General features: G+C 44.5%; 1 protein-coding gene across 1 annotated transcript in view; it reads left to right on the forward strand.

The window, feature by feature from the left end:
• The window catches only part of LY86 (lymphocyte antigen 86), a 66,536-nt gene extending 44,084 nt beyond the window's left edge, over positions 1 to 22,452 (forward strand). Inside the window, exons 4-5 of the mRNA XM_004043236.4 lie at positions 17,124 to 17,176; positions 22,012 to 22,452. Coding sequence (XP_004043284.1) covers positions 17,124 to 17,176; positions 22,012 to 22,095 — 137 coding nt within the window. The 3' untranslated portion in view covers positions 22,096 to 22,452. The remainder of the gene's footprint in view (positions 1 to 17,123; positions 17,177 to 22,011) is intronic.
• The last annotated feature ends 4,871 nt before the right edge of the window (positions 22,453 to 27,323 follow it).

Below are 27,323 nucleotides of genomic sequence, written 5' to 3' on the forward strand. Positions count from 1 at the left end.
GGTCTGTCATAGAAACAGGCCAGAGGACTCAAACTGGTTCACCATAGAGCCAGAGGAGCGGCCAGTCCATAACATCTCACACTGCCAACCTGCTCAGGATCCCAGAATTTCCTGACCAGTAACTGAACAAGTCTTTCATGGCTATGTTGTTCTGTTCTGTTTTGTCTTCTTCCTTTGATCTAAGGTCAGCCTCTAAAATTTTTATTTTCTACCACTAGCTTGACTTCCACCCAGAATGCATAATCTTAGGAATGTCTACTCCCTTCAAGGGAACCTGACATCTATCAAAGTGTGATCTGTCACCCTAGCCCACAATAGTCTGACATAAAGACTTTTCCCAAAGTCTGGGTTTGTCAGCACTCACCAGCACCACACATGAGACACCCACAGCCCTGTCTAGCTTGGAATGGAGTCAAGTTCACTCCAGTCTCTTTCAGTCTCTGATTTATCAAGCATTCAACACATCTTGATGTCCACTCTCAATGAGGTTCATTTTGTTCAAGCAGTTTCCTAGAATATTCCACGTCAGGAAGATGAAAGTGAAATAAGTTAAATAGAGCCAAAATTTGGTTGTAAGATGTACTGTGGAGCCTGAAACTCAGGTATCACCCTGGGAAGTAGAAGCAACACTTCATTCTTGCTCCACAAGCTCTACCCAATTAAAAAGTGGAGAGAAACGACCTAAAGGTGGCTCATGTTTGGACTGTCAAGAATATATTGTGTAGGGCCGTGGAGACGTGAGGTTCTCAACTGGAAGTGAACCTGGCGATTTGGGTAGACACTCAGATTAAAGCCATAAAGTAAATAGAATGAACACATGATTTTCTTTCTTTTTAAAAATTGTTTTATATTATTTCCAACTTCTGTTTTAAGTTCAGGGGTACATGTGCAGGATGTGCAGGTTTGTTACATAGTTAAACGTGTGCCATGGTGAATAACTGCACAGATCATCCCATGATGATCTGTGATACCATCCCATGATAACACCTAGGTATTAAGCCCAACGTCTATTAGCTATTTTTCCGATGCTCTCCCTCCTCCCATCCCCCACCCTCCAACAGACCCCAGTGTGTGTTGTTTGCCCCAATGTGTCCACGGAACACATGATTTTCACACTTGATAATAAGAGACATGTCAACTGTCAAACCTGGTTCTGGCCAAATCTCTATGAGTTCTGACCAGGGTAGATCAACCCAGGCAAAGTGGCCTTGGTTCCATAACACCAAGTGAGTAATACTCTTTCAAAAATAATTTGTGTATTGATTCACAGACTGACTTGCAGATATCAATTGTACACAACCTACTGCCAAAATCAACTGAAATTAAAGGCTTAAGCGAGTTAAATAAATTGTGTGTGTGTGTGTGTGCATGTGTGTATACACTGAGTGTATATGATTATAAATTACAGTATCTGTAGGCCAAGGAATCTTCTTTGAGACCTTGAAAGCTGTGATTGATGTAATTCAACCAATGAAAACCTGAGAGGACTTAATGATGCCTTATTCATGTCAGGATCCGAGAGAGGTGCAGAAGATAATGGTGCCCACAAGAACTGCTGATTCATGGCACATCCATGCCTGCACAAGCCACTTCTCAGTATGAGCAAAATCCATTATGAAACACATTCAACAGATAAACATACCTCCCTGTGTGCAATGTGCAAGCTAGAGAAAATAATTAGGTTTAAACTTGATTTTAAATGCATTAATATTTAAAGCTTGCAATTAAAAGAAATATGATGACACCTTTTGCAATCTGAAGAATCCTCTAGTTGAGAAAATAACTGGTCCCTGGTTTATCTTTTGTGTAAATCTGAACTTGCCTACTGTTTGACCAAAGTGAGAAATACATTATAATGAGATGAATTTCAATATAAAACAGAGTAGATCCCCTGAGAACTGTATTTAAAGTCTGGCATAATATTGCCCATAAGGCAGATATTTCTGTGACAGCATCCAAGAGATTCTGTTATAATACTCACTGATTTTACACATACAAATAAGTCAAAGTTGTAACCATGGTGGGTGCTTGTGGTTACCCATCTTCCCTTCCTTTTCATTACGTTTCTTAATTAGATGTTTCTCTTCTGGTCCTGGTTCATGCTGAACACTAGGACCTGTGATCCTCCCAGTATCATTCATTGCAGAGCCTTCTCAATCTCACTGTCTGCATCAATTCAAAATTCTGTCTTAACAATAATATCTAGATCAGCAGTCAGATCCCATCAGTTAGATTTCTATGGCCTCCTCTATTTCTGTTTCAATGTGCTCCTTTCCACAGATCTAGGAAATGAAGGGAATTTGGGGGGAGTGCTGGGAATGCAGTCTGTTTACTGCCTAGATTTGGAAAAAATCCACAAATGCTTTCTGCAAAATGCCTTACCCCCTGCGCTGCTCGAGTAGAAGACAGGGCTAAACCACCTTCCCAGAAGGTGCTACTTGAAGAAATTAATCTATGCTGATGACCTGACAACCTCTCTGAAGCATACTCCCAGCCATGGCCCCACTACCGTGGGCTTCATGATTCAGTTTTCTCATGTTCACTGCACATACATTAACAAATGCAAGCCCCAGGAATTCAGGCATTGATTTAGGCTATAACAGAAGGGGAATAAGCAGCTTAACAGAAGCCTAAATTTAAAAATACAGTAGTCTCCTCTTACCTGATAGGGACATGTTCCAAGACCCCCAGTGCATGCCTAAAGCCATGAATAGTAACAAATTTTATATTTACTATTTTCCCCATATATACATATACCTGTGATAAAATTCAATTTATAAATTAGCCATAGTTAGAAATTAACAATAACAACTAATAAAATAGAACAATTATAACAATTTACTGTAATAAAAAATATGTGAGTATGGTCCCTCTTTCTCTTCCTCTCTGTCTTTCTCTCTCACTCTCTCTCTCCCTCTTTCTCTCTCTCTCTCAAAATACCGTAACATTTTCAGGCCACAGTTGACCACAGGTAATTGAGACTGCAGAAAGTGAAACTGCAGATAAGGGGGACTGTTGTCTACTGTACATGTTTTCTAGGGTATCACCTATGTTATACTTGTTTGCTCACCTTTGATTTCTGGGCCATTTTAGACTTCCTGCTCCTTGAAAAGCTGCAGGCTTTCCATCCCCGCACTTCATTCCCAACCTCCCCCAATCCTAGCTTCTGGTCCTGCCCTTCAACTGCTGCCAGTATCCCCAGTGACAAACTGGCTGAGATGGGAACTCATGTGCCTTGGCTCCTCTTCTCGTGGATGGATCTATAGAGCCATGGAGGGAGTGCTAGCTTTCTGTGACCTGGAAAATTGCACTATTTTGCCTGCCATTATTATCCCCACTGTCATTTTGTAGCTGCAGGCAGCATGTTACCAAAACCAATATTATTATGGAAGCATTTCCTGTCCCCTGACTCATCAGACTGCAGTGCTGCCACTGGAGAGCAGAGACCTTAGCCCAGTCCAGTGGTTCTCAACCTTGAGCAGGCATCAGCATCACCCGGAGCCCAGGTTCAACCACAGTTGCTGGACCTAGCCCCAGGGTTTCCAGTTTCGAACATCAGGTGGGGAGTCTGAGAATTTGCATTTCTTACAAGTCCCCCAGTGAGGCTGATGATGCTGGCCCAGGGACCACACTTTGAGAACCTCTAGCCTGGTGGTTATGCACAAGATTTGAAGCCAGACCTACATAGAGCTGAATCTTTACTGCCACTTACCATTTATGTGACCTCAGACAAGTAACTTAATCTCTCTGAGCCTCAGTTTTGTCATCTGTACAATATAGAAAATACAAGTGACCTCATGGGATAGTCATAAGGATAAAATGGGATAATACACATATAGCCCATAGAATGGCGTTCTGCACACAGCAAGCATTCAATAAGTGATCCATGGCAGCAACTTTGTGCAGCTGATGACAGGTTTCTCAAGCAAGGGCTCTGAGCCCCTCAAGTCATCATCCGTCTCAGATCGGAAGTCTGCATTTTAACGAGGCCCATGAAGAGGCAGTGGAGTCATTGAGGCTTAGAAGTTTAAGACCTTTTCCTTACAGGTAGCAGGAAGATGCCTTTGATCTAAGCCTGCATATTTTCTGATGGTTGAACAAGGCGAAGTTTCCCTGGCCCTCTTGTCCCTGTGGGGAGAGAGTGTCATTGGCATCTCTCATGGAATTGGAAATTTGAAGCACCATCATCTCCCCTTCATTCCTTTCTTCTTTTCATGTATTATTCCTTGTCTCCAGACTTCAATGGTAGATTTCCTGCTTGTAAATACCAGGCAGCTGCTGCTGCAGCAAATTCATGCAGAATCACCAAAAACAATGGTTTACTTATTGCATTAGCAGAACTCCTACCCTCAAACTGCAACAACAACAACAAAAAAAAACAAAAAACAGAACTAAAAGCAGTGGCCACCCTCTAGAGGGTACAAGCAATGACTAAGCAAAAGAGCACTTTTTCTTGCTAAATGGAATGAAAGGAAGCATATTGGTTTGTTTGTTTTTTTTTTTTCATGAGACGGAGTCTCACTCTGTCACCCAGGCTGGAGTGCAGTGTGATGTGATCTCCGCTCACTGCAAGCTCCGCCTCCCAGGTTCATGCCATTTTCCTGCCTTAGCCTCCCGAGGAGCTGGGACTAGAGGCGCCCGCCATCACGCTCGGCTAATTTTTGTATTTTTAGTAGAGACAGGGTTTCACCTTGTTAGCCAGGATGGTCTCGATCTCCTGACCTTGTGATCAGCCCGCCTTGGCCTCCCAAAGTGCTGGGATTACAGGAGTGAGCCACCGCACCTGGCCACATACAGTTTTTTAAGGAATTCTAGAGCCCTGGGTGCTTTCTCCCCATCCTCAAATGCAAGCATGTTTGTAAATGAGCCAACCATGCTGCAACTGTACTTTGACATCAGTCAATTCTTTATGTTCCTTGAGCCCAGCATACTATGACTAAGGATGACCTAGGACCAGAAACACTTTTAATTTTCTAAGACAAACTTATTTACAAATCCTTGACCGTTATGGAATTTCATAAATCCAGCTCAGTGACATACTTTGATGTAATAATCGTTTAGGAAGCTAATTAAGAAGGCCAACTCACGACTCCCCCACATCACCCAATTGGATCCCAGAGCTGCTGGTATTTGCATTTTAAGAAACTAAACATCCCGAGAGCCCTGATGTGTGTGAGCCCGGAGCCCCCCAGTGTGAGAAACGCAGCCCTCTGTGATGTCTGTTTGTTTAGCTTTCCAGTCGCATTACTCTTTCCCAGGGTTGCCCAGGTTTCTGAGGATCAAGTCAATTTCTTCTCTGCTTCCATCATCATCTACTTCATTTCCATTTCTAGGAATCTAATCAGCCCACCAATTTATAAGTCGTATTTTGAATGTCGTATAAAGTATTTGTCCACAAAATTTAGGAATTGGTTGGTAGGTGGAACAAAAAAACTTAAATTCTTTTTGCTTTGCTGCTGGAAGTTATGTATCTCTCAGAGGGGGAAACTGGACAGCAGACAAACAGGGCTTGCAGACAGAATGCCACTGAAAAAGTCATTTTCCCTGCTAGGCCCCGTTTCCTCAGCAACGACTAAATAGTCGGCACCATCCGGACAGTAGCTACTGGCCCCTGCAGCCATTAAGTACTAGGAGCACGGCCAGTCCAAAGTGAAATGTACAGAATACACACCAGATTTTGAAGACTTGGTACAAAGTATGAAAAAAATAATGTAAATATCTCATTAAGACTCTTTATATTGGTTCCATGCTGAAATGGTAATATTTTTAATAAGTGGGTTAAACAAAATATATTACTAAATTAATTTCACTTATTTCCTCTTCCTTTTTTTGTATAGTTACTAGAAAATTTTATGTCGCATATATGGTTCACATTATATTTCTCTTAGCCAGTGCTGATCTAGAATTGCACTGTCCAATATGACAGCCACAAGTCACATGTGGCTATTTGAAGAATTTACATTTAAGTTAAATTAAAAATTCAGTGCACTAGTCCTACCAGCCATATTTCAAGCTCCTAATAGCCACACATGCCTGGTGACTACTGTATTTGATGGTGTAGACACAGAACATTCCCATTTTTGTGGAATGTTCTATTGTACAGATCTGACCTAGTAGTATCTATACTGCTCTATTTTTTTTATTATTATTATACTTTAAGTTTTAGGGTACATGTGCACAATGTGCAGGCTAGTTACATATGTATACGTGTGCCATGCAGGTGTGCTGCACCCATTAACTCGTCATTTAGCATTAGGTATATCTCCTAATGCTATGCCTCCCCCCTCCCCCCACCCCACAACCGTCCCCAGAGTGTGATGTTCCCCTTCCTGTGTCCATGTGTTCTCATTGTTCAATTCCCACCTATGAGTGAGAACATGCGCCCAGCCATCCCATTACTGGGTATATACCCAAAGGACTATAAATCATGCTGCTATAAAGACACATGCACACGTATGTTTATTGCGGCTTTATTCACAATAGCGAAGACTTGGAACCAACCCAAATGTCCAACAATGATAGACTGGATTAAGAAAATGTGGCACATATACACCATGGAATACTATGCAGCCATAAAAAATGATGAGTTCATGTCCTTTGTAGGGACATGGATGAAATTGGAAATCATCATTCTCAGCTCTAAAGTATTTTTAACAGTCCATCCTGAGCTCGTTTGTGAGTTTATGTTAGAAATTCTACTCTCTGGCCCAGCCCTAAACCCAAGCACTTTCTCTTCTGCTCAAATCCTAGGTTACATCTGTGTCATGGTTCTGAAGGGCCCTTTGTGGAGAGCACAAATACAAACAAGGCACCAGCCTTGTCCCTTCTCAGGCTCATCACCTGGTCCCTCCTTTCTTAATCCAAGGCCGCTGTATTAGCTTTCTATAGCTGCTGTAACAAATCACCATAAACGTAGCCATTGACAACACCATCAATTGATTCTCTTACAGTCTGGATATCAGAAAGCTAGCATCAAAGTATCATAGAATTGTGTTTCTTCTGGAGGCCCAGGGAGAGCCGGCTTTCTCGCCTTTTTCAGTTTCTAGAGGCTGCTGCGTTCCTCGGCCCGTAGTGGCATCACTCTACTCTCTGCTTCCATCTCCACCTGGCCTTCTCCTTCTGATCTCCTACCTCCCTCTTATAAGGACCTCTGTGATTACATTGGACACCCCTGGGCCACATAGGGTAATCTCCCCATCTCAAAATCCTTAATTCAGTCACGTCTGCAGAGTTCCTGTTGCCATATAAGGTAACATATTCACAGTTTCTGGGGATTATGATTTGGACCACTTTTGGGGGGGCCATTACTAGCCTGCACAACCCCCAAGTGGAAAACCAGCATGCCTTGCTGAACTCTGTGTGCCATGTGAAAAGGCCCAAAACTGTGTATAATATGGGAAAACCTCAAACTCCATAGGTTTTCAATTAAAATGCTTTCACAGAAGTCCAACAACTCTGAGAACTTCACAGATAATGCGCTTGCTCACAAATCTGAGGCAAGAGATGAGTCTTTCTGTTAGGAGATTGTATCATTGCTCCCAAGGGCTTCCCTTATTGGGCCATTATTGTCACTTTTCCCCCATAAAACCACCACCTGCATGCCCTCTAACCAGAGGAGAAATGATTTGGCTAGGAGTCAATGACAGCCCATGTGCTGTGCCCATTCTTGGCAAAAAAAGATGGTAAGATGGCAAGGAGTCCTTCATCATGTTTGTCATGGAGAGAAAACCAGCTTCTATTAGGAATAAAAAGGATAGGGAGAGGCCGGGTGCAGTGGCTCACACCTGTAATCCCAGCACTTTGGGAGGCCGAGGGGCACGGATTGCTTGAGCTCAAGAATTCCAGACCAGCCTGGGCAACATAGAGAAACCCCATCTCTGGAAAAAAATAAAAATAAAAAAAAAAAGGCAGGAGGGGGCAGGGATAGCCGGGTGCAGTGGCTATGCCTCTCATCCCAGCAGCTACAGAGGCTGCGGCAGGGAGGATTTCTTGAAGCTGGGAGTTTGAGACCAGACTGGGCAACATAGGAAGACCCCCATCTCTAAAAAAGTTTTAAAAATTAGCTGGGCATGGTGGTGTAGTCCCAGCTACTTGGGAGGCTGAGGCAGGAGGATCACTTGAGCCCAGGAATTTAAGGCTGTGGTGAGCTATGATCTCACCATTGCACTGCAGCCCTGGGCAACAGAGTGAGATTTCTCTCTAAAAACAAAACAAAACAAAAAAAAAAAGAAAAAGAAAAGGAGGGTAGAGATGAGTACATCTCTGAATCACTGCAGAGGCCTAAGGAGAGGACCATGAGTGAAGAAACCCAGGAAAAATTCTAATTTTATAAATGATTCATTACAAGTACACAGTGAATGTTTTCAAGTTGTAAATAACATTAAATTTCTCTAGGTAGTGAAAGGCCGTAAAATAAAATCTCACATGCCTCGTCAAATGGACAGGGAGAGATATCAAAGTAGAGTTAGCTGGAAGCAAAACTAAGATAACTCATGTATAGAAAAAGTCATCCAAACTCACATTATACAGTTATGAGTTCTAAAGTACACTTGTGATTCCAAAAACACCTCAGCAACTATTCCCAGAACACGCTGACCCTTCACACAGCCAATGGGGTGAGACCAAATGCTGGACATCCCCAAGAAACATTTAGAAATAAAGTTGAGCAAGTTCTAATTGTGGAGCAACAGAAATAATCCTCCAACAAACGGCCATTTGACTTGCCAAAGAGTCCCAAAGTTTTCAAATCCACTTTATTAGAGTTAACTTGATTTATTATAGGTTATTCCACTTGTGCACTATTGGACACTAGTGCGCTATTCAGGGACAGTAACTCTCCATCCAACTGAATAAAGAAAACAAAGACAGAGTTCACCGTGCCCCCCTGCTGCTTCCTCCAGTCCCTCTTTTCTAAAACTCACAGGCTTCCTCGCATACCCTGTTCCTCCCCTTGGAGCACAGCTGTGATCTTCACCTCTTGTCCCTGTCACTCAGCTCCTGTCTTCTCCCAGAGTGTGAGATTCAGAGAATTCAAAGAGATAATCCAGGGCATGAAAATTCTCCTTCCTGGTCTTTGGCATAAAAGTCAAGGAACAGGTTCCAGGGCATTCGGGTACCATTTCTGAACTAGGTGGTTCCATCACAAGAAACAGGTGCAAATGTATCAGCAGCCAGGTGGCTAGGACCACCACTAGCTCATCCATGGTCTTGGTATACGTTAGAAAAAGGGGCACCTTCTGCCAGGAAGTGTTTCTAGTTTGGGGTACCCCCAAGTAAAGCCAGGTTCAAGGACTTGGGGGTGGGTTGTACACTGGGCTGGGGTGCCAGGAAGCAAGGGTGATGGGGAAAGCCAGTAAGAGATGCATCAGGGAGCTGATTACCAGCACAGGGAGCTAGGGCTCCATCCCTCAGCAACCCCTGGGGAACCGCAGCGTGTGCCTCAGAATTGTCCTTCTCAGGGTCAGGAGGCTTCAGGAGTTCACATCCCTGCACTTCCCAGTTGCCCTTCATGGGCTTCTCTGAAGCAGGAAAGCATGCAGAGGGGCAGCCCCTTGACATGGAGTAACGTCAGAGGCCCTGCTGATGCCCACTCCAGCAGCCGGGATTCCACCGGGGCTGAGAGGATATGGCCCAGACCACTAAAAGCATATGCTGCTGGTATTCAGCCCAGTCCTTGGCTACAGGCCCTGACCCAGTAGGGCACAGCTGGATTTCTGATCCCACTTAACCCTGAGCCAGGCACATTCTGTGCAACTGCATGGGGAGAACTGGAAGAACCCCCTCTGAAATGAAGCAGACAAGCCTGCAGCACTGAGAGTCCCGGGAGGACCCCTCCAGGGGAGATACAAAGGACTCAGAGGCTCAGAGGATAAGAGTTGAATGGCCCGGGAGCTTGAGGAGATGCCAAATTAGGACACACTGAAAAATAATACTTAAAAGTTACAATTAGGCCTGGCTTAGCCTGGAGCTTACTTACCCACACTGCCTGGAATCCATGGAAACCTGAAGAAACCTCCAGCCTTTAAGGCCCACTGGGATCTAGCGATAGTGACATTCGCCCTGAAGGCAGTGGACACTCTTATCAGTCCCTACTCCAAGGCAAGTTTGTTATTACCTTAAATGAGAGCCCTAACTTACCAGCTCCAAGTCTTAAGGGAACAGTAAGGACTACATCCTCGAGGGTCAGAAACTGAAGAAAGCAAAGCTTCAGATCAGAGGGGATGGGATGAGAAGCAGTGCCTGGGCCTTCCCCATCTTCCAGATCTGGTTCTCTCGGGAAATACCCAGAGGTAAGGAGAGGAATAAAGACTGTATCCAGAGCTCATTAGAATAAAGCCATGCACTCCCTCCCTCCTCCTCCTCCGGAGACGATGCTCTTGGTTGGTCTGGAACATCCTTCCCACCTTCCTCTTTGTCCTCTGGCCCCTCACCTTGGTCCTCCATGCACCAGATGTCATCACAGACTCTGAGCTTCCTCCCACTTTGCTCTTGGCCTCACCTGGAGGGGAGAGTGAGGGCTGCATCCTCCCAGGTTGACACTGCCTCCCTGCATGCAGGTATGCCTTCCAGATACTGATTTCATCTCCTTTGGATATATATATACCTAGAAGTGGGATTGCTGAATCATATGGAAGTTCTATTTTTAATTTTTTGAGGAATCTCCACACTGTTTTCCACAGTGTCTGTACTAATTTACATTCCCACCGACAGTGGGAATTTCTCACAGAATTAGTCACAGTAGCCAAGATGTAAAAACAACAGCGACAGATGAACGGATAAAGACAATTTGGTCTATACACACAACGGAATATGATTCAGCCTTAAAAAAGAAAGAAATTCTGCCATTTGCAACAACGTGGACAAACCTGGAGGACATTATGCTAAATGAAATAAGGCAGACAAACATCGCATGATCTCACTTACATGTGGAATCCAAAAATAAAAGTCAAACTCATAGTAAGAGTAGATGACTGGTTGGCAGGGTCCAAGGAGCATGGGAAAAGAAGAGATGGTGGTCAAAGGGCGCCAACTTGCAGTTAGAGGATGAGTAAGTTCTGGAGACCTAACGTACGGCACAGTGAGTACTGTTGATCACAGTGTATTGTGCATTGCTAACGGAGTAGCTCTCCAGTGTTCTCACTACACACAAACACACACGCACACACATAAGCATGCATACACACAAAACGCACATACATTCACACACAAATGCATGCATGCACACAAACACACACATGCAGGCACACACATGCACACAAACACACACACACGAAAGGTGACTATGTGAGGATATGCTAACCATGTTATACAACTTAAATATATACAATTTTTTTTGTCAATCATTTCTCAATATAACTGGGGCAAAAAAGAACACTGCCTCCCCTCTACCCTGCCCTACTGGGCCCAGCAGGTGGGAAAGGGACTCAAAATGCTAGGTAAATGAATGAATGATTTTTTAAACAAAAATATTTGTTCCGGATATGCCAATTGGCCTAGTCATCATAATTATAACTCTTGAGTATTTTTATACTGTTAAGCACCCTAAAAATGCTTAAGCATTAATGTACATTTTATAATAAATTTGGGAAATTGGCAGGAATTCCAGCAAGATCCTAGCAAGGGCTAGGAAATGGGGAGAGGGTTGCCTAAAAGAGTTCATGCAGGCAGCAGGCTGCATCTGCACTGTTTATTGAGAACAAAAAGAGGCAGACCAAGACACAGGACCAGCTGGGTGCAGTAGTTCAGGCCTGTAATCCTAGCACTTTGGGAGGCCAAGGTGGGTGAATCACTTGAGCTCAGGAGTTGGAGACCAGCCTGGACAACATGGTGAAACTCCATCTCTAGAAAAAACTAGGCGTGTATGGTGGCACGCACTTGTAGTCTCAGCTACTCAGGAGGCTGAGGTGGGAAGGTGGGAGGATCACCTCAACCTGGAAGATGGAGGTTGCAATGAACCGAGATTGCACAAACTGGGTGACAGAGCCAGACCCTGTTTCAAAAAAAAAAAAAAGGAAGACACAGGCCCTCGTATCAAGTTGATGTCACCCAAAACTCTTGGGACCTTTTATTTCCACAATTTAAAAACCAATTTTCTTTTCAAAAAGACACTCAATGACAATCACCCAAAGATCTGGGTCAAAAAAAAAAGCTGATATTCAGAAATGACTTCAAGTGTTCAGAACCAGGGAGGTGAATTTCTTTAATCCACTGCACATTAAAAACTGATAAAGATTGCACATGAAAGGAACGGAAGAAATGGGTGCAAATATACTGGGGCTCTTTTTATAGTCCTGGAGTGTGAGAATGTTAATTAAAGGAATCTCAGAATTGGAGACGATCTGAGAAAGGATGGAGTGAAAATTTAATTTTAGGTGTTGTTTTATCAGGTTAAAAAAAAAGACAATTTCATGAGTTACTTGCAGTTACCTCAAGAACTTCATGAGCCCCCAAAAAAGCTCCAACTGAAACTGTAAACTGTAAGAGACCAATTTAATGAAAACCTCTCAGCCCAGTGAAGGACCTCTTAATGGTGAAGAACACAAATGAGCAAACCCCGGGAGCATTAAATAAGCATAACAAAATGTTGGGTATCGTTAGAGTGTTGTTCTTCAAAGAGTCATACTCATCCATTTTTTAAAACAAAAGTTTAAAAAAAAGGCACAGACAGAACTTAGAAGTTACATACACTGGCTCAAGCAAGAAGCTCCAAAACCTAGTCTCATTGCATATTTCAGCATCCACCAACTGAATGTCCATTCTGTTACTGTTTTTCACACCTGGGTAAATAATAATATAGTTAATAACTAATTGCCATTTCTACCCTTCCTGGGGACCACATTCTGCTCAGCGGCTTTACGCACAAGTTCTCCAGTCCTCTCAATGCCCTATGGGGAGGCATTGCTATTTCTATTTGCAAGCACAAAAGCTGAGTTGCAGGATGGCTGAGCAAATTGCCCAACATCACTTAGCTAGTGAGTCGGAGAGCTGGGTCTCAAACCCAAGTCTGTCTCCTTCCTAGGTCAAGGAAGGAAGGAAGGAGGCTGTGCCACCCTACAGCAATTTGTAGAATTTGTAGAATATACCTGCACAATTTGTAGAATATACCTGCATAAAGCAGGTATAAACATGCCCAAGGGAACCCAGCCAGATCAGACAGGGATGGCACACCAGTCATTGTTCTTGGATTCTGCTCCTGAGCCACACTGTGTCCAAACCCTGATAGCCAGCAGGAGTGCTCTTGGCTTGTTCACACCCGTAGCAGCCACATCCTGAGTTGCATGCAGAAGACACCCAATCCAGCCAACAAAAGCAAATGGAATTTCTTGAAAGGACATTTAGGAGTCACAGAATTGGCAAGAAAGCTGGAACACCAGGCAGAAACTGGGCAGCTCTAGAGACTGATGAGTTCTGCTTCTCTTGCCAGAACAGATTGGGAAGGGGTCTCTTTGTCTCTCTGCTCTGATTGTCTTGGCTTGGGTCAGAGAGTATCTACTGGGAAAAAGATAACTTCCAAAAACGAAATCATGTTCCAGTAGCTGAACCACTGCAGTGCATATCTGTTAGGGGCACCATTAGCATAGATTGCAATGCAAGGCATGCATCCTCAGGCTGGGCAAAGCACCAGCATGACAAATGAACCCTGGGCAGGCTGTCCCTCTGAATCATCTATATGTAACCACATATTAGTTACAGTGCCTACATGTACTGCTCACACAGGTTAAGTAACTTGCCCAATTAATAGAAAAAAGAGCTCAGATTCAAGCCCAGATAGTCTGACCCCTGGACATGTGCTCTTAGCCACGATGCTTCGAATACACAAAGTTTGCAGTGCTGGGGGATCACAGGGGAGGCAGTAATCACTGAGGGGCTGGGCAAGGCATCATCCTTCTTGCTGACTTCAATACTGATGTGGATGGCCCACCAAGCACCATGATGTCTCACTTCTTTCACCCCCTTACTTCCAACAACCATTTCCATCTTTACACCTCAACCACCATCTCTTATGTCAACCCTGGGTATCTTGCAGCCTGTAAAAATGCACCCTTTCTGAAATCTAAATGTCAAGCCCTCTGCCATGTGGCTTCCTCATATCCTGCCAGCTCACCAATTCTAGCACCTTGACTACAATAATAGAAACTCCATTCAACTCACCTCCCCACTGTTACAATCAACAATTTCCTCCTGCCTTCACTTTCTTCCTTACTCGCCATAGATTCTATAGTCTATTATTATCATCTTTTCCTTGCATCTAACCCAACAGCCTTGACTTTCTCTTCTTTTCATTCTTGTCCAGTGAAACTCCAACCCAACCATTGACCTTCAGTAGCATCAGAGATGCTGGATGTCTCTAAGAAAATATACATCTGGGCTAACTGGAGTATCTTTAAATTTATGGCCACAAACCTCAAAAAAAGCACTCAACCCTGCCTAGAAATCTTACTGTATTTCTCAAGTAGATTTCTTCCCCACTGTCCATGAATATTGTATTCCTCCTTTTGCTACTCACCACAACACAGGCACTCGCCATCTAGTGCCCCCTACCTGTCTGTGACCTTCACTGCAAAAATGAAAGTAATCAGTCAGGAGCCCCACTATTGGTTTACTGGCCCATCTACAAACGTATCTACACCTGAACTCATTCTGCTCTGTTTTCTCTCCTACAATTGTGGGAGTAATATTCATGCTTCTCTCAAATGCAGGAGGGAGTGTTAATAGCCTTCCTTTCCACCTTCTTAAACCCTTCACGTCTTCAGTTATTCCCTCTTCTGCATCTTCAATCTCTCTTTCTACAAGATTATTCCCTTGGAACAACAAATATGGTACAGTATCTCCCATCTTGAACAAAGAAACAAGCCATTCTTAATACCACACTCTCCTTCAGTTATCTTTTTTTTTTCTTTTGCTCCCTCTTATAACAAAACTCTTACTTCCTCACCTCCTTATCTCTCTTCAGTCCACCCCATTCAGGCATCTGTACTCATCTCTCCAGTGTTCTTGTCAAGGTCACCAAATGACCTCCATGTTGCCAAATCCACTGCACAGTTCTGTTCTCATCTTACTCAAAATCTCAGCAGCAGCATTCAGCATGGCTGGCAATACCCTCCTGTTTGAAAAACATTCAACTCCTGGCTTCCTTGATCCCTCAGTCTCTGACTACCATCCACTCCACTGACCATCTCTTCTTAGTCTCCTTGGTTGGCTTCTCCTCAACCCAACCTCTGAATGTTGGAGGGCCTCAGGAGGTCCTGTCCCCTCCTCTGTTGATTAATTCTATCTCCTTTGGGTGAGGGAGGCATCTCATCCTGTCCCATGGCTTAATCACTACATGTTAATAACTCTGATATTCATAGCTCCATTCTTACCTTTTCCCTAAAATTCCAGACTTGTGTAGCCAACTGCTTCCAAGGATTCTTATTAACCATCTCCCAGAAATAGAGCTCTTCAATCATCACATACACACACGCACATACACACACACACACACACACACACACACACACACACACACTTCCTCACCAGGCTTCCCTAATCTCAATAAATGGCACCCCCATCTATCCAGATGCTCAAACCAAAACCTTCCTGGCCCCCACTCTCTATACCCACTCATCAGTGGGTGCTATCACCCAACACAGCTGTGATCTCATTCGTGTTCTCTACCTCCACCACCACCACCCTTCACCAATCCATCATTTACCTTGGCCACAGAAGAGCCTTCACACTTGGCCTCTCCTCTGCATCCTCTACACAGCAGAATGTGTCTGCAAAACATAAATTAGCTATTTTGACATGACTTTTAACACATTTCCACTGCCTCTGGAATGAAATCTGAACTCCCTACCATTTCCTGCAGGTCCTGAAATATCTGTCACCCCTCAATCTTTCCAAGCTCTTCTCAACACAGTTCCTCTTGTTCACTGTGCTTCAGCAGACTCATCTCCCTCTATCCTCCCAATTTCCTAAACTCTTCTCCACATCAAGGCCTCTGTCCTTATTTTGTTATTCTGAGATGATCTTACCCCAGCTATTTAAATGCTTGGCCCATTCTGCTCCTTCAGGACTTGGCTCAAATGCTACCTCCTTACAGATGCCTCCATGACCTGCCACCCTGTGGAACATGGTGCCTCCCAGTTCCTGGCATCAGCAAGTATTCATGGAGTGCTTCCCAGGCATTGTTATTAGTGCTGTTTATTGATTACCTCTTTTAATTCCCCACAACCCTAGGAAGTAGTTACTGTTATTGTCATTATCTTACCCATCTTGGAAAAAAAAAAAAAAAAACAAGGAAACTGAGCCCAAAGAGATAACAACTGTCCACAGTCAACTAATCTTGGGACTTAACCCTGAGCAACCTGGATCCAGCCTGGCCCCTTCCCCACCACACCCTCCTGCCTCTCTCATATTACTTGGTGTATCTTTCCAGCACTTGTTACAATCTAGGTATCGTCCTGTTTAGTTATTTCTGAATCATCATTCTCCTCAGTAGAATATGCATTAGTTATTTTCATACCACTATGAAGAAACACCCAAGACTGGGTAATTTATAAAGAAAAAGAGGTTTAACAGACTCACAGTTCCAGAGGGCTGGGGAGGCCTCACAATCATAGTGGAAGACAAAGGAGGAGCAAAGGCACATCTTATACGGTGGCAGGCAAGAGGGCGTGTGCAGGGGAACTGCCCTTTATGAAACCATCAGATCTCATGAGACTTATTCACTATCACGAGAACATCACAGGTAAAATCCACCCCCATGATTCAGTTACCTCCCACTGGGTCCCTCCCATGACATGCAGGAATTATGGAAACTACAATTCAAGATGAGATTTGAGTGGGGACATAGCCAGACCTTAACAGAATGTAAGCAATGTGTGGACAGAGACTTCTTTTTTTTCATCCCAGGATCCCCAGGGCCTGCCACATGGAAGGTGCCCGACCAATATTTGTGGCATGAATGAATAAGTCAATGAATGGTAGGTGTAGATCAGGAAATGAAAACATTTCTAGCAATAGCTGCTCTTATTTTGGTGCCAACAATTGTCACACATCTGTGTAACCACAAATCATATGAATGAATCATTTTTTTAAATGATTGAATAACATCATCTATGCTTTATATATTTTTTCAGAGCAGATTTACTATGCTGGGCCTGTCAATAATCCCGAATTTACTATTCCTCAGGTAAGATATTACTTACTTCTTGTATTAAATAGTTTGTTTCTTGAAGAAGAAGAAGGCTAGAAGGAGGAGGGAAAGGAGGAGAAACCAAGAAAGATGAGAAGGAAAGAATTAAACAGTTTAAAACTTATCCATAGGCCATCCCTGCAAAAACCCTTTCTTAATAAAACTGCTGCTTCAGAGTGGGCACTTGAAATTTCTTGACACACTGGCTTTGTCATTTTGGCATTTAATATTTTACATGTCAGTGAACCTTAGGGAATCCTCCGAGTACAAACCTCCCACTGAGAGGGATGCCAGCGTCTTGTCCAGCAGGATTACGACATTTGTGGGGTTCCATATGGCAGTGCTGCTGGGCTGTGTGGGCGGCACCATGCATGTGCTGGGACCGAGCTCAGGAGGTTGGCAGTTCAGAGAAAGGAAGATGCACAAGCCATGAAGGCGTGAAGGTCCTCCAGTTACTGTCCTTTCATTGTTACTCATAAGCTGCCACTAAGTTAATAAAATGCCCACATCCTTAGCATTTGCTGGCAAAGCTCACAGCTAAGAGTAGAATTTTCCACTAATTCCTTTCTGTTCAAGATAATGTGACATTATTAAATGACTCAATTTACATCACTCTGCTATAAGCAATAAATGTTCAATACGCTACCCCTCAGATAATTTTTTTTTTTTTTGAGACAGAGTCTTGTTCTGCCTCCCAGGCTGGAGTGCAGGGGCGTGATCTCAGCTCACTGCAACCTCTGCCTCCCGGGTTCAAGCTATTCTTCTGCCTCAGCCTCCCAAGTAGCTGGGACTACAGGCACACGCCACCACGCCCAGCTAATTTTTGGATTTTTAGTGGAAACAGGGTTTCACCATATTGGCCAGGTTGGTCTCGAACTCCTGACCTCGTGATCCACCCGCCTCGGCCTCCCAAAGTGCTGGGATTACAGGCCCCTCAGAGAATCTTATGGAACAATATGAAAAGGATCACAAAAATGTGATTTTTTAAAATGCATGCTGATGTATTCAGTACATGTGAGATTTGGTTATGTGTATGTAATATGTAGTGATCAAGTCAGGGTATTTAGGATGTCCATCACTGAATACATTTTTGTTAACTATAGTCACCCTACTCTGCTATCAAACACTGAATTTATGTCTCCTATTAACTGTGTATTTGTACCCTTCAACCCACTTCTCTTTATACTCTCCCTCTTGTCCTCTCCCTCCCCACTCTGGTATCTATCTTTCCACTCTCTATCTCCATGTGATCATGTTTTTTAGCTCCCACAGATAATTGAGAATAAACAATATTTGTATTTGTGCCTGGCTTATTTCACTTAAGATGATGACCCCCAGTTCCATCCATGTTGCCACAAATGACAAGATTTTATTCTTTTTTATGGCCATATAGTATTCCATTGTGTATATATACCACATCTTCTTTATCCATTCATCCATACATAGACACTTAGGTTGATTCCATGTCTTTGCTGTAGTGAATAGTGCTGCAATAAGCATGGGGGTGCAATTACAAAAATGTAATCACTTTAAATAGTTTCATTTACAACCTCATCCTTTCAGTTCTCCAAAACCTGTATTTGGCTGAAGAAAAAGGTCTCTTTCTCCATAAAGAATCTCTAACTTAGTTTCACCTCTGGGTTTGTTTCCTTTCTTTCCCAGCCTCTGCGTTCCTATGTCAGAGTGTCATCTTGCTACCATCTCAGATTTCCACTATCATTGCTCTTGCAGCTGGGAAGTCTCCAGCCCTCTCCCTCTGGAAATCTCTAGTTTCCTCCTCAGGCCTGTCAGTAAAATACAAAAGTTTTGCAAGAAAGAAAAACTACACCTGTCTTCACTTCTAGTATGAGGGGCCTAAACTCTCCCAGAGAGTTCCATTTTTCTTTAAATCTTTGCTATTTGAATTGTTTTTCTTTCCCCATTGTTCTTCTGACCCTCCTCCCAACTAGAGGCTGACTTAAAATTTACTAACAATTGACTTTCACTTTTGCATTGTTGGCTTCTTTTTAAACCAGTTACTCAGCAACTGTTATAAGATAGAGGGGAAAAGAACTTCTTAAAGTCAGAAAACGCCTTTGAAAGTAAGTTGAGAGGCCAGGCACAGTGCCTCATGCCTGTAACCCCAGCACTTTCGGAGACCGAGGCAGACAGATCACTTGAGGTTGGAAGTTCAAGACCAGCCTGGCTAACATGGTGAAACCCCGTCTCTACTAAAAATACAAAAATTAACCAGTCATGGTGGTGCACGCCTGTAATTGCAGCCACTCGGGAGGCTGAGGCATGAGAATCGCTTGAACCCAGGAGGTGGAGGTTGCAGTGAGCCGAGATCACACCACTGCACTCCAGCCTGTGCAACAGAGGAAGACTCCATCTCAAAAAAAAAAGAAAAAAGGTTGACCAGATAAGTAAAAAGCTTTAATCATCTACAGTGCATGAAGGAAGTGCAGAACGTAAGTTCTTCAACCGCTGATGGTACTCAAGCAAATATTGCCCAGTGTGAGGGCATCGCATGTACAGCAGAGAGAGCTGGAGGCCTTAATCCCAAAATGGGCTCCCTTCACCGGCTGCAGGTCAGCCGTGGCCGGCCCGCAATGCACGGAGGCTTTGCTTTCTTAATATGGAACAGACACAGTTCAAAGACTTTTGGTTGTAAAAGACGTACCCCATATCCCCTCCTCCAGCTAAATCCTCCAGAGATGGGCTCTGGGCTAATGGCAGTTCCCATGTGGCCAAAAACGCTCCCACTCAGCGATCATTCTCCAGGGTCTTGGTATTATTTCCCTCTGAACTCGTCCAACCCCTTGGCCCGGATTGAAGCCCTATCTGCTGTCCTCTGTCTATGCCTCCTGCTTTCTGAATGAGAATTTAGGGGATCCTTTGGGCTCCCGAAGCATGTGGACAACAACTCGTAGGCACAGCCTGACCCATGTATTGCCAAAGGTGCACCTACAAATTCCTAACTTACAAACTCTGTGCCCTCCTCAACAGCAGAAACGCTGCACTCAGTCCTTCCCTACCCTGGCCTCCTGGCCTCCCAGCACACACCTCCACCTGCCTCCAGCCTGGCACGCTTGCCTAAATATTCTTATCTCTTATACCACAGTCTGTGATATCTGTAATTCATAATCTAGAACCCCTTCCTTCAAATACAACAGCTCCTCTTAGGTTCATAATGTAGTAATGAAAAATTCATGTGGTGTTCAATACATTTGTAGGTGTGTGTCTAAATGCACATAGAGATTTTAAAGAAAAGTACATGAGGAGGAAGAGAAGGATGAAACACAACGAGATATAAATTTGAGCCGGTCTTTACTCATAATTAATTCTCTAACATTTGGACTGCTTTGGTTATATTCCTAACACTGTTTCTAAAATTACAGCTGCTCAATATTTGAGGAGTGTGACTCATGGGAGCGTCTAGAATCATGGAATCACACCCAAGGCACCATCCAGAGCACAGCCTGGTTCTCTTGAATACAATTTCAGTGTTGCGGACTCCACTCTCTTTGGAAGCTCTGCTCATTGCTAGAAAGTTGCTCCCTTCTAACAAAAGCCACCTTTCATGCAGCTTCTCTCCGGTGGTCTCACCTACTCCTTCCCTCTTGCTTTATACAGATTAAACTCTTTCCTCCTTTGGGTGACAGGCAGTTCAAAGATGTGCCAGCAGTCTCCTGGCCTCCTCTGCCACAGTCCCTCTGCTCCGCTTGCGACCCTCCCACCACCCCAGAGCATTTTCCTCTCCAGATTCGTGTCTACAAACACATCACTGCTCTGTGGCTGCTGGGGTGCAGGACTGGGGTGCTGGCAGCAAACAAAACCAGAATGGCTCTTCTACAGTCCTCATAGGACCTGGCTGCCAGGTGGCTTCTGCCAAGCTGACTGCAAAGGAAGGGAGACCTCCTCACAGTGTTGCTGCCAGCAAGGATCCCCAAAGGCAGCCATTCTTTCGGTGATGGTGCATTTTGGTTTTGTGCTGGTGAACTGTGCTCCCCGGGGTCTTCTCTGTCTGAGCATACAAACCTTTCTCCTTCCAGTTGCTCAGGCCAGGAGCCTTGGAGTCACCTTTAACCCATCTCTTTCTCTCCCACCCACTTGCGTTTCCTCAGCGGATCCTATTGGCTGTTCTTTCAAAATCTCTCTGGCACCCAAAGCCTTCCCCCACCTCCACCTCTACTCCAAGTCATCTTCATCTGTCACCTGGATTCCTGCAATCGCCTCCCATCTGGGCTTTTCAGTGAGGCAGCCAGAGGGATCTTACCGACACAGGCGCCAGGGCAGGCCACCCTCTCTTGACCACAGTCCCTTTCAGAGTGGAAGCTGATGTCCCCGCCATGGCCTTTGAGGCCCTAAGAGTCTGGCCTCCTGTGTTGCCCTTACCTCACCCCCCACCCCCTCCCTGCAGCCCCACTGGCCTCCTTCTGCCCCTCTAAGGTGGGGGCCCCAGCCCATAGCAGCACTGTACCTTCTTGCATCTGCTTCAGGTCTTTGCCTAAATGTCGTCTCAGCAGGGCCTCCTTTCACCACCCTGCTCAAAATTGCAGACCAGCACTTGCCTTGACCCATCCAGTGCTTCCATCCACTCCCTTCCTGCATGAGTTTTCTCCATGACATGAGCACCTGACACACCATACATAGTCACATATCATAAGGGTGGTCTGTCTCTCCCAGAGATGCTGTCAGCTCCACAGGGCAGGGGTTGGCTTGTCTTGTTCTACGTTATCCGCAATGTCCAGAACAGCACCCAGCACATAAAAGGTTCTCTGTAAATATTTGTTAAATGGTTAATTGTACTGTGGGTCACACGTCTAATACTTGACCTGTGCCCCTTGCAGGGAGAATACCAGGTTTTGCTGGAACTGTACACTGAAAAACGGTCCACCGTGGCCTGCGTCAATGCTACTATCACGTGCTCCTGACCGTGGCCTGTAGCAAAAATCACAGCCAGCTGCATCTCGTGGGACCTCCAAGCTCCTCTGACTGAACCTACTGTGGGAGGAGAAGCAGCCGATGACAGAGAGAGGCTCTACAAAGAAGCGCCCCCAAAGAGTGCAGCTGCTAATTTTAGTCCCAGGACCAGACATCCCCAGACTCCACAGATGTAATGAAGTCCCCAAATGTATCTGTTTCTAAGGAGCCTCCTGGCAGTCCTTAAGCAGTCTTGAGGGTCCATCCTTTTTCTCTAATTGGTCGCCTCCCACCAGACTCACCTGCTTTTCAACTTTTTAGGAGTGCTTCCTCACAGTTACCAAGAATAAAGAAAGCTGGCCACCGTTGTTCATTGTGGTTTGTTCAAAGAATCTTCCTACAATGCTGTAGTTAAAAAGTCATTTCCTCCAGATACAGTGCCGGATGCTGGTGCAGCGTAAGCAGTTCCAAGAAATTCAGGAGGGTGACAGCCTGGCTAAAATTAGAGCACTGGGAAAATGTGCCATTGCTTCTCCTGGGCAGGCCCCCACCCTTGGACCATGAGGGCCGAGAAGCTGATGCAACCTCACGAATAGGGACATCATACTCTCGCTTATCCAAACATTCATTTCACCTTCATCCCTCAAAGCATGATTACACTTGACCTCAGCAGATGCTGGCGTTCATTACTGCATTCATTAATGAATGCAAGGAATAACTCCTGAACACTTAATGTGTATCAGGCGCTGTGTTCTTAAGTTGTCTTCTACGACGCTCTCCATAAATGAGCATGTTGCCCATGCTACTTCCAGAGCCATTTCTGCGGCCCCGTCTTCTCTCCTGGGATGCACCGATCGCATGGTGGGCTGCATAGCCCCTTCACCATCGGACGCCCCTGTCCTTCCAGTGTCCCTGCTGGCCCTCTTGCTCCTGCTAAGGGGCTGGAGTAAGGTGGGTGAGTTGACACTATCATTCATAAAAATGCCACTATATTAGAGATTAAAAGAGAAAAAAATTCCATAGTTTAAAAAACAGTAGTTGCTATTAATCACTGTTTATACATCATTAAACCACCTAGAATAGCAGGTCAAAAATGACCGGCAAACTTTAAAACCAGCATCTGAGGTTTTCTGGGTTATGAGCAGGCAAAATTGCAGCAGCGTCCTTGCCTAGGCCCATAATGCTCAAGGGAAAAGACATGCGTGGTCATACTAGGCTCAGGAGCAAACCTCTGAACGTACATGGGGGTGACAGTGTTACGCACCAGAATAGCAAACGATTCCTGCCCCTGGCCATTCCCTCTAGCTTGAGACATTCACCTCTCTCCCTTTTCAGTAACCATCACCACGAGTAGTAAAGTCCCTGGCTAGACTCTGTGTACGCACATGTTCTTACAGTACAAGACAGCTGTCACAGCCTTCCAAAGACACAGGTGGAACTCAGCCAGTCCCTTCCCAATCCCTTTGCCCTCTTCTTTAAATTGACTGTGTGGGTGAGTGTGCGTGAGAGAGAGAGGGAGGGAGAGAGAAAGTTTCAGATGCTATAGGTTTGTGTTAAACTGGAATTTCCATATATGGAGACTATCCTAGTCATAGCTGAATATACAAGTACACAGCCGTTTCACTAAGGACATGATTCGAGGGAAAGAAAAATGTTTCTTTGTCCCAGAATATGTCTTTTCTTAGTGTCCTGTCATGGGCCTTAAATTTCACCATTAGTTTTATTCCAGCAAGTTGAAAACATATTTCAATGTTCAGGAGTCTCCTCTTGGAATACGAACAGCCCTGCTAGGAGAAACGCTAGAGTCTGTCATTATTTAACACTCTGGCAGGATGTAGTAACTAAGATGACTTTGAAAGGGCCAGCCCAGGAAGCAGGGGTGTCAGGGGAGGTGGGTGACCCCAAGCCGAGCCCTCTCAGGCTAGCCATTGTGTGGTTACTGGCTGGGGCGGGGTCAAAGTACCCAGACAATCTATCAAACTAAATTGACTTCTCCTGTAAAGAGAATTGCTACTGTTTCAAAAATCACTATCAACAACTCCAAAAATGTGTCCTCAATAAACTCTTCTGAAGAAAAAAAAAAAACAGCTTGGTTCAGGATGATCCAGTGCCGCCACAATTAAGGAATTATTATGAAAATCAGCCAGCTTCAGACATTGGAGTGCCCACCAGCCCTTCTTTATATTTTGAGGGCAATTTCCATCGTTACGTATAGAACGTTTTAAAAAATATTTTTGAGGAACATTCCAGTGCCCAAGGGAAGCTTTGTCAGGCTAGAGTCTAGGCAGAATGCTGAAAAGCCCCTCAGGACAGTGTGATCGCATCTCTTAGAACGTTTTGGCTATGAGGAACAGAGAACTCAATTGAATCTGGCTTATGCATAGGGGACTAGGTTGTCTCCCATGACTGCTGAGTCCCAGGGTGGTTTAGGTGTCAGCCAGGGTTTGCTGCTGAGGTTCATTCATCATCGGCTCTTCACCTCCATTTCTCCACAGTTCTTCCACCTCGGGTCTCCTGGAATATTGCCTTTACCCTCAGACAGTCTGTCCCACAATAGCAAATCATTTCAGTAGCTGGAGACCTCACATCCACACTGTCCACAGTACAGAAGGCAAAAGAGACCTTTATCCCAAAACCCTGTTACTCATTCTGATTAGAATGGCTTGGGTCACATGACCTCTCCTTGTAAGCACAGCAGACCAATCTGGTTCAACTCTTATGTGATAAAGTTGTGAGTTGTTTTTCGGTTGCCGTGGACCCCAGGTTGAAGGTTAGGTAACCCGAGCATGCCCAGATGAACCAAGTATGCGACCACAGGGGGACCTCAGTGTAAGACTGAGGAGTGGGAACTTAATTAAGAAGTGAACACGGCATGTCAGGATCCAGGATCCAATCATATCAGTTTCCAGCATCACCCCATGACGGGATCCAATCAGATCATGCCTCCCAGCATCACCTCATTGCAAGATCCAATCAGATCATGCCTCCCAGCATCACCTCATTGCAAGATCCAATCAGATCATGCCTCCCAGCATCACCTCATTGCAAGATCCAATCAGATTATGCCTCCCAGCATCACCTCATTGCAAAATCCAATCAGATCATGCCTCATGACCCCATGCTTATAAAACCTGTCCTAAACTCCAACTTGCAGAGACAGGTTGGAGTGTTTCCTCCTGTCTCCTTGCCGGTAGACTTGCAGTAAACCTTTTCTTTTCTTAAAAGCCAGTGCAGTGGTATTGGCCACAATGCACATTAGGCAGTGAGCCCATTGCTTGCTCAGTAACATCCTGACCAATCACTTTGACCCTACCCTGATTGGCTTAGCCTATGTCACATGCCCCACCCCTAGACTGGGATCAGAGTTATTCCCACTGGAACCACACATATCCTTAAGTGGAAACTGGGGAAGTTGCCAAGGGGTAAAGGGAGAGGAAGGGCATGTTTCAAACTAGGCCAAAGGACATGTCCAGATCATGTCTCGAATTAGGCCAGTTTTAAGTTCTAATTCTCTCCTAGCTGTTCACTGGGCAAGTGACTTTTATTGTCTAAGCCCCAGTTTCCTCATCTGTAGGTGCAGACTATAATAATAGTACCTATCTTGTAGAGACAGTGTGAGAATTAATGAGAAAATGCATGCAAAATGCTGAGAATAGGGCCTGGCACGTCACTCAATAAAAATAAGTCATTATTATGTTAAGGTGGGTGTTCACTTGCGGTGCTAAAGCCTCCTTTCCTAATTCACCTCTCCCATCCTCCTGTATCATCAGAGCAAACAATCCTAGAAGCCCAGCCCTCACCCATAAGCCCACATTCCCTTCTGGGTCCTGAGATGGTCCCTTGGCATCTTGATTTCTTCTAAGTGTAGCTAGTTTTATTAGACCTGGCATGGGGGCATGTTCGCTGGGCCATGAACTCTGAAAAGAATTGAAGGAAAACATTTGGATACACCTTTCTGGCCCCCAAACAAAAACAATATAACCAGGCCAAAAGGGCCTATGAAAGAAAATGTGGGCCAGGTGTGGTGGTTCACTCCTGTAATCCCAGCACTTTGGGAGGCTGAGGTGGGCAGATCACTTGAGGTCAGGAGTTCGAGACCAGCCTGGCCAACATGGTAAAACCCCGTTTCTACTAAAAATACGAAAATCAGCCTGGCGTGGTGGCACATGCCTGTAATCCCAGCGACTCAGGGGGCTGAGGCAGGAGAATCACTTGAACCCGGGAGGCAGAGGTTGCAGTGAGCGAAGATCACGCCATTGCACTCCAGCCTGGGTGACAGAGCAAGACTCCGTCTCAAAAAAAAAAAAAGAGAAAATATGTGTATTTTTTTAATTAAACTTGTTTCCTGAACACAAAGACACACACCCAATGCCTGCATAACTAAATGTGACATCTGCAAATGTAACAATTACGTCTGCCTTCAGGAAAGATAACCCAAAATAGCTAGCACGAGAACAGAAAGGGCCACATCCTAATTACAACCCAGACTCCTTAGCGAGAGAACAGAAAGGGCCACATCCTGATTATAACCCAGACTCGTTAGAATGGGGGAGTTTATTATCTCAACAGTTTTCTCAATCAGCAGAACAAGTTAGTCTACCTAATTTTCCAATCATTTTATCAGGCAAGCAGGGGTCCTATAGGGCTTATAAAAGAGTTATTTTCGTCTAGTTTGTAAATGTCTTCAGTTACTTAGTTTGGAAAAGAAGCCTTCAGCTGCGTTCAAATGCTCTGGCCTGAAATATTCTTCTCCCCTTGAGCCCAGCTTTCTTTTCACATGTGACACAAAACCACCTTCTTTCCTCCAGTGGTTTGGTCTCCTCACTTCTGTGGAAAAGGGTATGTATCAATGTTCCTTTAGCCAAAAACAATGATACCTTCTGCCAGCTGGTATTTTTCTGGATTTCCCTGAAACCCACCCAAGGGTGGAAAGACAGAAAATATCCCTGCCACCGAAGCTTTTATCATATCATTGTAGCTTTCTTTCCTTTTCTTCACTCAGAAGTGGTAGAAGAAAATTCAAGAAAGAGCCAGAGAACATCATTGACATAATCAAGGGGATGCAATAAGGTTTCCACATAAACTACAAAGATTAATATATGCGAGTGCAGAAAGATAACATCTGAGAAGGCAGAACAACAACCATGATAATAATAATTGTGTAAAAGCTAACAGTGATTTGTGCAGGATCTCTGCGCCAGCATTGTGCTCGGCCTGCATCTCAATACTTAATCTCCAG

Source organism: Gorilla gorilla, chromosome 5 (assembly GCF_029281585.2).
Source record: "Gorilla gorilla gorilla isolate KB3781 chromosome 5, NHGRI_mGorGor1-v2.1_pri, whole genome shotgun sequence".
NCBI classification, from domain to species: domain Eukaryota; kingdom Metazoa; phylum Chordata; class Mammalia; order Primates; family Hominidae; genus Gorilla; species Gorilla gorilla.